This window comes from Equus caballus, chromosome 6 (assembly GCF_041296265.1).
Source record: "Equus caballus isolate H_3958 breed thoroughbred chromosome 6, TB-T2T, whole genome shotgun sequence".
NCBI lineage: Eukaryota > Metazoa > Chordata > Mammalia > Perissodactyla > Equidae > Equus > Equus caballus.
Window position 1 is genome coordinate 19,669,857 of NC_091689.1, and position 11,985 is coordinate 19,681,841.

The window sequence follows — 11,985 nt, forward strand, 5'->3', positions numbered from 1 at the left end:
AAAGATAGTTTCTACCGCCTGTCCGTACATCCCCGAGGCAGAAGGCGCTGCTGCCTGTTGCTCCTGTTAATTGGAAGCGTCTCCAGTGATGGTTGAGCTTAGCTCCGACCTCGCTGGCCTCCCTGGTAGACTTGAAGGAGCTGATAGAAGGACTTGGCAAGTCCTGGAGAGAAAAGCAAGGGGCAGACTTCGCGAGTGGAGCAAGCCAGGAGAAGTGCCAACTGCCCCAGAACGGTACTGGCCACCACTGCTCGTCTGAGGAAAGGCTGGGTGGGAGACCTGTGCTTCCAGGACAGTGGGCCCCACTTGACCTTGAGGGTGTCTGAGATGGGGTGTGGGGTTATCGTGTCTGCTCTCCTTGTTAAAAAAGCTTTTGATCTGAATGTGCTCTTGTGTTTTTGTCTCTGGTTTGCCAGGGCCTGGGAGGAGTTTCATGGCCTGGTGAACAGCAGCGGCCGCTGATCGGACGCTCCCCCTCTGTCTCTCACACTCAGGGTAGGGCCTTGTCTATCTTCTCTGTAACCTGTGACATACCTCTCAGCCGTAGGACCCCTCTTCCCAAGGGGATGCCCTGTCCCCATTGACCCCCAGCATTGCCTCTGCCAACACTGGGCCTGCACTGGCCTCTCCTCTTTGACTGATTATCACAGTCTCAGAGGAGAACCCGGAGTCCAGAACCACTGGGCTGACCATCCTCCCTGGGCCACGTGTCTTGTGGTGAGCCCCGGCAGGCTGCTTAACTCACTAGCCTTTTTTCTCCTTTGGAAAATGGGGTTCCATGGACTAATGTGTCTCATCTCTTATGCCAACATTCATGATTATAAACGGGCCACAAATCTGTTTTCTTTTGCCCAGAGTTGGCCATTTTTAAGCCATCTGGCAGTGTCCTGTGAGTAACAGGGCAGTTCCACAGGCCCCAGTATGGGTTAAGTGAGAGGTATGTCTCTTGTGTGCTGGTGGTGTTTGTCCTTTGTGAAGAAGCAGCAGTGGAACTCAGGGTTTCAGCAGCAAAGGTGAACTGGGGGTAGATGGCAGGACTGTGTGGGAGACGCGGCTCCAGGTTGGACTGTAACTAGGCCATCACGTGTTTGCTGGCAGGAAGAGGCCCTGGGATACCGAAGGCTGAGTCAACTGAAGCGTTCACTTTAAGAACATTTCTTTCATTTAAGAGAGTGCCGAGTCCCTGTCTGTTTAGCAGAGCGAATTGGGTAACTTTATTCTGAGTGAGAGGAATGGATTGAAAGGACCTGATCTGCATGTACCTGACCTGAGAGCGTATTCCTGGACATTAACTGCCACCCTCCCATCATCCCCAAAAGATAGAGAATTTTTAAAATCGCGACAGAACATGTCAACGGATGTAGCTGCTTCAGAACCCCCTTCTCAGGAAGGAAATGAGGCTTTTTCAAGAAAAGGAGACATGCATCCCTCAGGGCCAGGAGAAAGAGGCCAGAAGAAAAAGAATGACACTGAAGGACAGAAGCAGGTGGCCGGGGGTCTGAGCACTCTGTGGAGCCCATGGGATCTGTGGATAAACAGTCCCTGAATCCCACCCGCTCGGAGCATGCTGCTCGTGTCTTTTTTTTTTTAAAGATTGGCACCTGGGCTAAGATCTTGTTGCCAGTCTCTTTTTTTTTTTCCTTCTTCTCCTCAAAGGCCCCCAGTACGTAGTTCTATATTCTAGTTGTAGGCCCTTCTAGCTCTGCTATGTGGGACACCGCCTCAACATGGCCTGGCAAGCGGTGCCATGTCCGCGCCCTGGATCTGAACTGGCGAAACCCTGGGCCACCGAAAAGGAACATGCAAACTTAACCACTCGGCCACGGGGCCAGCCCCCTTTTGTTTAATAGTTTAATTCCTTTATTATAAATTCAATTTTTAGATGATGATATTAGATTTTAAAAATTGCAATTTAAAAGGTATCTCTGTAAAATGTAGTCACCATAGAATTCTGAAATGGCTGCTAGTATAACGAGGGATGGAAAACAGGCCTCAGCTCTAATATTGGATCCATTGTTCTGCAGGCTGAGAAATAGCAGATATTCGAAATAAATTAATAAATTAAATTTCCAGAGGCCTGGTGCTATACTGGAATTGTTTTAATAACATTACCATATTTATTTCTAAGATCCTACTTTTTTTTTTCGCTTTTAATGTCCCTAAAACTGGGATGCTTACAGTGACTGTGATATGGTTTTTCTCACAGTTTAATTGGCAATGTTTACTTCTTAAAGTACATAAAATGATGGTACCTTTAGGGGCCGGCCCCGTGGCCGAGTGGTTAAGTTCACACGCTCCACTTCGGCAGCCTGGGGTTTCACCGGTTCGGATCCTGGGCACGGACATGGTGCTGCTCGTCAGGCCACGCTGAGACGGCGTCCCACACACCACAACTAGAAGGACCCACAACTAAAAATATATAACTATGTACTGGGCGGCTTTGTGGAGAAAAAGGAAAAATTTTAAATCTTAAAAAAAAAAAAAAATGATGGTACCTTTAAAAATCAATAGCATCTTAGGTTCTCTGAAAAAAAGAAGGGCTTTAAAATGAAATAGTCAGAACGGAAGAAGACAAGATTATTCCCTCTCCCCTCAGATAACACTAAATCCCCCAGGAAAAGTCCCTTTGAATTGCTTTGAAAGTCATGGATTTGCATCATTGCCATCTTGTAGTCTTTGTTCTTTTTGTTGCCCTGCATACCGTTTTTATTCCGCAGATGAAGGGGGCACCTCATGGGTTTGGGGTTCTCCTTGAAGCACAGATTTGGAGGTCTGAGGGAAGTATTAGAGTCTAAACAAAAAGAACTCAGCTCACTTCATTGTCTTAACCGACTTGAAAGGAGCTTCATATTTCATCTCTGTTGACTTACCCTTGAAAGAGGTATTCTAGAAGAGACGTGTGCCCCGCTTTTGTGGTCTGAGCTGCTGTTTTAGAAGCCCAAGCGCTTCAGTCTTCCCATCCTCCCTCCCTTCCGTGTAAATCATGATCTATGAAGGAAAAAAACTGCTATTTACATAATAATTCTTGAACCACAAATACTTTTCCTCAGTTTATCTGATATTTTATGCTGTTACGTATGGCTGCTCGTATTGCCCTTTTAACCGTGGCTTCAGTAGAAGTCCCAGCTAGCTGCTGGCAGAGGCCTCTGGTTCCTCGTATATCTGGGCTGGCATGCACACAGCAGTGGTCTGTTTTGCTGGGAATGAAGTTGGCGTGGTCACTCTGGGTGATTAGAGATTGAAATTTGCCCTACTGAACCTAGGAAGAGTTTGCAGTTTTATTTAAAATGAGGGGAGGAGGAGAGGAGGAAGCCAGAGCTAGCCTGGGGTGGGCAGCTGATAGCCAGAGAATGGTCCCTGAAGACCATGTGTACTTAAGCCTGTTGGCTGTTTTGTAAGTGCATCCTCAGAGCCCCTTTCAGAGCAGAGACTCAGGTAGGGCTCTTCAGGGCCTCCCAGCTTTCCCTTGAGGACCTAGAATCCCTTTGGTGCCCTTCTGGGCATCAGCACGGTGGCAGGGTACCACAAGAGCAGAAGGACCCAACCACCTGCTCCTCTGTTGTCTGCTCATTCTGTCCAGAGTTTGAACTTGTCCATTTCTCTACAAGTACATAAAAGCAATCATTTTGAGGCAGAGCCAATTAGAAAGCTGTTTCAGAGTATTTGGGTAACAGTTTCCCCAGGATGCCTGCAATGTGGAATTGGAAGCCACTTTGGGTGGGGCTCTGATGTTTCTGAGGCCCTATTATCAGGACCAAGGGACATCCAGTAGAGAAAGAGTCCTTTTGACTTCCTCCAGCATTGTGGGTCTTTCTGCTCCCATCTCCCGTGCCGTGGAGCATAAAAATCCTCTGGAAAAAATGAAGATATGGTGGAAATATTGATATGTGAATTTTAAATCTATACACCAGGCTCAGTCCTAGTTGCTTATTTTACATAAATTCACAGATGAGGATGTAAAAATGTCCTTATTTCCTTGTAAAAGATCTGTCGTATTATTGAAAAAACAAAAACAAACAACCCTTCCCAAGAGCCCAGGCACCATCGCAGCGTTGCTGGGCGGCTGGAGGGGCTAGTTTTTAGGAACTCACTCTGAAAGAACAGAAGCCCATCTTTTTTAAAAAAGGCAGAAGTCGCCTGTGGCCTCCTCCACTTCCTGTCCAAGTCTCCCTTTCCTTGTGTCCTGATCTCTGCACTGCAGCCTGGGGGGAGGGACATAACCGAGGATTAGTTCCCAGCTGGTGTGAGGTGAACACATTCCTTACACTAAATTTGGCACCAAGCTATTCTCAATTCACTTTTTTTAAGAAAGGCTGGACCAAAACTACCAGCTGCCACCAGCCTGCCACCATCAGGAGCCTGTCACCCACCCTCTTTGCTCTTTGTTTTCCTTAAGATCAAATTCTGGGAAAACTCAGCTGGATTCTCTTGGCTCCTTTCCTCTTCCCCTCCCCTTTTCCAGTTTACAAATAGTTCTTAGAATAATTGTGACTTCTTAGGCTTTCTGACTATGAAGAGATCTATGACGACAGAAATAATTAGAATAAATATTAAATGTCTGAGTGGGAAAGTGTTATAGAATGCTTCAGTTTACCTGCCACAGGGAGAATCTGTTTCTGGCCCAACCCCAGTACAGTCCAGGAATTCTTCCAAAAGATGAGATGACCCGCTTATGGGGATGCCTTATCCTGAAAATTCTCTTCTTTACGTCACTAAGCAGCTGAGAGGGCTGGGTCCAGATAGTTGCCTGCCATCTCTCTTATTCCAAGATAGATAATTCTCCCATAGTCAGAAAGTTCTCTGCTTCTACCTTCCCACAGCCCTGGCTTTCCCTTCACTTGTCTTGCTTCTCCCTGCTGATTGATGTTTGTGATCCATTCGCTTGATGGGGATCGAGGTGGCGTCAGAAGGGAAGAACTAGAACAGAGCAAACCCTTCCTTCCTACTCACTTCTTTGTTGCTAGAGGTGCCCTCTGTCATGCAGACTCAGTATTACAGGCCATCGTCCCTAAGGGGGCTCAGAAATAACACAGACACATCAGTTCCGCCTGCTTTTCCCTGTCTTAGGATCAGATATCTTCCTTATCATCCTTTGGCAGCTACTTCTGTCACCTCAGTGGGGTCTGTCCTTTAGAAAGGCCTTTTAAAAAGATGATCACCCCATTAAGTTCTCTTTGTGTTCAGTCTTTAACTCCTTAGATGGAAATCATTGACATGCTCAGTAGCCATTGATAAATGAGCTACATGGTCACACATGTCAGATGCCTGGGAGTGTGAATTATAGAAATGCCAGTGGGCTTTTGAGATAGCATGAGTTTCGTCCAGCCAGAGTTCGCCTACACCAGCTCCAGTTTCACTCTCAGTGTGCTTGTCTACAGTCATCTCTGTGGTGAGGCTGTTAGTTACCGTCAGCCTGCTGCCATCGTGGAGGGGAATCTTTTAGCCAGTAGCAGGAGGAAACTGCTGTTTGGCTGGGCAGAACATGTGCTTTCATCAATATTTACTTACTCTGGACCAATTGCCGCATGCCTTATCAATTGTAGCAATTTTAAGATAGTTCAGGTGAAGCCAAATCTTCTAGAATGTCTCATTAAAATTAGAAGGAAATAATGACCCAAAAATCAGGTTAATGAGAATTTCTGTTTCAAAATTTCAAACAAATTTAAGTCTGAAGCTCTGGGCCAGAGCAGTAGACAAGGCCCTTCCAGCCCTGAAACTTTGGGGTTCAGATGGCGCTGTGAACTGCGAAGATGTCGTTAGATTCCTGGTGTGGGACAGGAAAAGTTACTCGTGGATGGCCAAGCCTGCCCACATCCAGTAGAAAGAAGCTATGAGGACACATCTTAGGATCTGTTACATACACCTCTGTTTCAGGAATTACAGCGAAGTTTTTAGAGTGATGGGTACCCAGATTCACCTCTTGGAATATTGTTTTATTTTTTATTTTTTTTTTTTTAAAGATTTTATTTTTTCCTTTTTCTCCCCAAAGCCCCCCGGTACATAGTTGTGTATTCTTCGTTGTGGGTCCTTCTAGTTGTGGCATGTGGGACGCTGCCTCAGCGTGGTTTGATGAGCAGTGCCATGTCCGCGCCCAGGATTTGAACTAACGAAACACTGGGCCGCCTGCAGCGGAGCGCGCGAACTTAACCACTCGGCCACGGGGCCAGCCCCGGAATATCGTTTTATAAGCAGCTATAAGTTTTGAACCAAGGGTTTTTTGGTTGGTTGGTTTTTTTTTTTTTAATGCGTAATATAATCACATGGTTCCATTTTTTTTAAGTATATGTGAGCGTGTGTGTGTAAGAGAGAGCTCTCCCTCCCACTCTCACTCCATCTGCCCAGTTTCTGCTGTGCCCCCTTCTGCAACCACGGCCCCAGGTAACACTGTTGTTGGTTTCTCATGTAGCCTTCCAGAGTTTCTTTATGTATGTTCAAGCATTTCCCCCAGTCCCTGCTCACACATGCTATGTACAGACTATGCACACTGTGTACATAGTGTGGACACACACACTTCTGCGCCTTAACGTATCAATTTCTCTTGGAGATCTTTTCATATTAGTGGAGAGCTTCCTTGTCTCGTTTGTTTTAAGCTGTGCACTGTCCCATTGTGGAATGTACCATGACATTAATATTTAACCAGTCCCCTACTGATATGCATTTGGGTTGTTGCTGATTTTTTGCTGTTGCAGACGGTTGAGTGGAAGTGTTTGAAGGGCCCTGGGGGGCGGTTTGTTGTGTTGGCATTAGATTAGCAAGGAAGGAGGCTCCTGGGGTGTGTCCCTCCCTGCATGTGTGTGGTTGCCCACAGATGATCTGTGTACTGAATGCTCTATTTTCTCCCATTTTTTCTTTCAGGGACAATTCAAGCTTTCGAAATACAAAAATCACATTGTGAAAGTACACAAGCTGGCAATAATCCTTTTCTGTATGTATGTGTTTGTCCGAAATGGATGGGAGGTCTCCAGCTGGTCCTTCCATCTGCTCACTGAAGGGACGTCCCTGAGCCGTGTGCTCCCCTTTTGCACTCATTCCTGGAGGACGGAATCCGCTAGACACCCTCCAGCATCGCTGACTTTATAAAGCGGAAAACGGAAAACGTGACTTTGTAATAGACAAATTTTTTTTTTTAATGGGATTCTATGGGGGGAGTTTCGCCTTTTGTTTTGCTGTGTGCTGTCCAGATGCCTCTCGCGGTTCTGTGTGTGCTCTTCTCTGCTGTACGAAAGGCATCGTGACCACGTGTACCAGCCAGAGCTGTCGACTGAGAGTTATCAGTATTATGAATGTCTGTGCATCCAGGAAAAGCTTTTTGTTGGAGTCCCGGAATAGCTATAAATGCTCTCTTCTAGCTCTGCCATTAAATTATTGGGACCTTTTGTTTATTTCTCTCCCCTGTTCCCCAAGCCCCCAACTTTCTGAAAATGTGTTACTGATTTTGTATTGTCTCCTGCCTTATGCCCTCCAGTCTTCCCTCCTGTGGGACTCTTTCCTTCTTAGGCACTGCTGCACTTAGAGTTTTAATCCAGTGGGCCACACTGGTTTCACTGAGGCGGCTTAGAAGGGATGCCTTGGTAAACTAAACTGGAGCAGAAGCCAGTTTGGTTAGGAGCTAGATTATAATAGAGGTTCCAAGGGCAGGATTTGGAGCTGAGGGCAGTGTCTGAAACCGTTTTCCCAGATGAGCAGGGCCTGCGTGTCCAGCCTGTTTCTATGGCTTCTTGCATGCCCCTCATTAAGGAAGGGAAGCAAAAGCTGGTTGTTGCCAGGTACTAACACTTAGTATGGTAAATTCTGTGGTCCTGAAACTGGGACATCTGTGGAAGAGATGGCCATGATGGAAGGCTTTGTTTTCATGGCTGTGCCTGTCTGCAGTGGTGGAGACGCCTGTCTTTAGTCCTCATCACTGAGTATATATATTAGGAAACGTGTGCTGGTCCCGGATGCCCAGACAGAAACTCCCCTTGCAGGCCACTGCAGGCTCGCTTTAAAATGACCAGTCATGCATCAGAGAAGCCTGCTTCTGACTGCAGAAGGACTGAAGTCAGGGGTCAAAAGGGTACCTAGGATTGAAATAAGTACTGAGTACGAATCCTCCTGCCACTCCAGGGAGCATTGTCCTACGTGGCTCTTATAAGCAGAGATCACAGTACCTTAAATTAAGGCCTCTCCTGGAACCTCCCCTTGAAGGTCGGGGGCCTGAGCCACCTGGTCTCAGAGAAATCGTGTGAAAGTAATGGGCATTTCCTTGTTGTGTTTATGTCACTCTCGTCCTCTTTCCAACTCTTGAAAACCCTCGAAGTATCTGTCTTGGGATGCTTTTTCCTACAAGAACGGGGGAGGACAGGGGCCAGAAGAGAGGTGCTTCCACTCCAGGGAACGTAGATCGGACAGGAAGCTCTAGCAGGGGTTTAGACTCCAGGGATACGAAGAGTGGATGCCAGGGCCGAGACATGGTGAAGGGCTCCGGCAGGCACAGGAGCAGCGTGGGCTTGCATGGGAGCAGAGGCTGCTTCCTGAGAGGTGCTCAGACCCCAGGGAGGGCTTCGCTTTTCCCAGACTCAGAATTGCCATGAAAATTCCAAAGAGAGCAGACATTTGGATTTGCCCTCCTCTGGGCCTCTTTCTGACCTGTGTGTGTGCTCCTGTGTGTGTGTGCAATGCGTCCATGAGTGAGTGAGGGTTTTGTCAGGCTGGGTGCTTAGGTGTATTGTCCATATTCATGTTTTTGCGCTTTTTTTTGGTCTCATTTGTTCCGATTTTTTAATCTCTTGTGTTTTCTAGAGCTGCTCGTGTTTCCCCTTCCTCTTTGTGACTGCAGTATTTGAAAGTTATTTTCCCCATCAAAAATATGCTGACCCTCTGCTGGTTAGGATGAGAGTTGTTTCTGTTTGGCAGCATCTTTCCCCCAGAGCTCTGCAGATAATCTAACAGCTTTAAATGGGAGATTGAAGAGTCGTTTTATCCAAACCACCCAGTTTCCAAACTAGCTTGAGAGGTCTTGCCGTTTCTTTTTGACTCCACAGGCCTCTGCTCCACTGAGCTATGACACAGTTGTGGTTATGGTATCACCTGTTCTAGAGACAAGGGAAAAAGGTGCACCAGGGCCAACCCAACAAATGTGCGAGGTGCTGCTGAGAGATGGGGCTGCTCTCTGCTTTGCACAGGCGGGCTGTTTCCCCATGGCCCCTCTGCTGGGTTTTCCCTTAGCACTTGGCCCTGCTCCTCTCCAGGGCTCTTCTCATTTTATCCTTTATCTGTGTGCGTGTGTGTGTGCCTGTGTGTGTGTTCCCTGTGACATTGGCAGTAGTGATAGTTTTCCACCCGGAGAGACGCTTGTGGTCCACGATGCTCCAAGAATGAATTTCCAAGTATTTGCCGGTGGAGGAACAGAGGCTGGGACGAGAGTGATTTAGTGATGCACTTTCAGAGCAATTGTCTACTGCAGTAATAAATGGAAACTATCAGCAAGAACCAGCCTGTGGACTCTTTAATGCCAGGGGTATGGGGATGCTGGTAGCTTGCTGCTACTCATTCTGCCCTTTGTGGTGGATCTTCATGTTAAATGCATTCCAGAACAAAATATGTGGGATAGTCTAGACAATGCCAGTATCATTGACATAAATGTGTCACAAAAATATTCTCTAACTGGTATTAATCATTGCCAAAATTCAATTTACATTTTTATATCAAAATACAGTTGTTAATTTTAATTCTTCTCAACTGAGGGTAAGGGATATTGGAATGGAAGGAAGCTCAAAAAATTAGATTTTGAAGTAAGAAACCACAGCAGGCCAAGGCTTGGAATGTTTTATTTAGATCAAGTATCTTAGCCCAGAGGTGGAGTATGGGGCTTAGAAATGACCAGCGCCGTGTGAAACACCAAGGGAGAATGAAAGTTCCAGAGCCTCAGTTACTGTTCATGGAGGATTTAGAACAAGGCAGTCCTGAGACTCCATTTCAGTGGATGGAAATTTCCTTTCTGTGTGTATCAGTCATGCATGGTCCAAATAGGAGACAGCAAGCATGCAGGTTGTCTTAACAGTACAATAAAATTACTGACTAAGCAACTAAAAAGGCAAAAAGCAAACACTGAAAAATCAAGGAGGTAATGACTCCGGGAAGAGCTGCCTCAGGGTGGATGCTGCTCATTTGGTGCTGGGGTCTCTGAGGGCGCCACAACCTGGTTCTGAGCTGGGTGGAAATGGCACCTGGACTTGGCGCAGCTGTGGAGACACACTGAGGTGAGGACCTGAGGCTGGAGTGACGCTGATAGAACAGGAAGGAGCCCGTCCCTTCTTTCTCCGGCATCGACTTGTCCCTCAAGTGCACCCCCTGGGAGAATCCAGCCGTCTGGCCGAGCAGAACTGTTGGGGGAGTTCTCTGCCCAGTGTCACAAAAATGGAGTTAAGGCAGTGAGCGTGAAGCTGAGAGAGAGGAGCCTAGTCACTGGGACAGCCCTCTCCTCAGCCACTCAGCTTCTATATGCCCCTTCTACACATGCGTGAACTTCAGTAGTATCACAAAAGAACTCTGTTTCTGCCCAAGGTATGACGACTTGTAAGAGGTTCTTACCCTCACCCCCGAACTGAGGAAATGTCAAGTTCAACAATCCTTGTGTGGGGCTCTGGGCCATGGCGACTTTAATTCAGCCACAGTCTCATCTGAATAGAATATGGAATAACAGAATGATACCTAACGGCTACAGGATAAAGTCAGCTTCCAACAAAACTTGATGAAATAGGAAAGAGAAGAAAATTAGATGTGTGTGTGTTGTGTACACACAACAATCAAAGAAGTAGAGTCTGTCACTGTCATGAGACTGGAGTCGATATTTAGAACTTCCTTTTCCACCACACAGTCTCTATTTCCTTTGCCCTTAGCCAGGATCCCTGGTCCAAACCTGTATTCCTAAAAGGTCTGAAATAACTGTCCAGCCTTGATTGGTTACTTATCCGTTCATGCTTGCTATTTCTAAGAGGGACGTTAGAGGATTCGCTGGGTTCTGGCCACAGTCCTCCCTACCCCTATTGGGTAGCAGCACCCACCTTGCCCCTGGGTAGTGCTCCCCAGTCAGTAGGGTAATCCCCTTCTTTGCTTGTCGGTTGGGTGTCCCCAAGAACCCAAGTCAGGTGAGCCTCAATTTGTAAACCAGTGCAGCCATCACTGTGTTCCCTGGCAGAAACACTCTCCCTCTGAAAACCAGGACCTCCAGGCCAGCAGAACTCCATGTTGAGACTGGTGAGAGGAACCACTCCCACTTGTATCCCTTGGTTCCTGGGCCCACGAATTCTGGTTGTGGGAGAGAGGACTCATGCAGAGCTCATAGTGCATCCTTTAAGACAGAACCGGACGTTTCAGGATTTTGTCTCCCGGGTGCCGTGGTAACCATTCCACTCCTTATCCAGCTGCTTCTGCGTGGAGAGGGATGTGGTAAAACCTGTGAATTATGTGGTCACGGGCCTGTTGCCTCACTTCATTTGCTGTGAAATGAGTTTTGTGATTAAAAGTAATATGTAGAATACCATGCTGGTGAATAAGGCATCCCTGAGTCCGTGGATGGTCATGCTGGGAAAAGCATTACGGGGCAGGGAATGCAAATCCATATCCAGAATATGCGTCTACTTAACGTATTTTGCCAGAGGGCAGTGGAATTAATCCAGCCCTTTTTCTTTTCTTTGAGCTCTGTCCCCTGGCTCCGTGGATGGTCCGTGTTTTGGTATTTCTCGTCTCCTCACGTCTCTGCCCATGGGCCTTGCTTGGGTCCGCTTTCCCTTGGCTATGGTTCTGTTTGGTGTCAGTTGAAAGTGTGAGCCATGACACTTATCCCCCAGGCCTACTTCCATGTGACCCTTACACTGAGCTCTCCTCCAAGATCCTTTTGACTTGAGCTCAGATGTCCTGGACAAATAGCCTGGCCCCATCCTAACAGTTCATAAAAGCACAGCTCGGTGATGTGTCAGCTGCAAGAGAACAGAGTCCACAGGA

The 11,985-nt window shown here is 47.1% G+C and overlaps 1 protein-coding gene across 2 annotated transcripts in view; it reads left to right on the plus strand.

Moving 5' to 3' along the window:
* The window catches only part of EIF4E2 (eukaryotic translation initiation factor 4E family member 2), a 29,502-nt gene extending 20,031 nt beyond the window's left edge, over positions 1-9,471 (plus strand). Inside the window, exons 7-8 of one of the 2 annotated variants that reach the window (XM_005610719.4) lie at positions 417-495; positions 6,856-9,471. In XM_005610719.4, the coding sequence (XP_005610776.1) occupies positions 417-462 (46 nt within the window). In that variant the 3' untranslated portion in view covers positions 463-495; positions 6,856-9,471. The remainder of the gene's footprint in view (positions 1-416; positions 496-6,855) is intronic. The other variant, XM_005610720.4, reaches the window with a different exon arrangement.
* Positions 9,472-11,985: the final 2,514 nt, after the last annotated feature.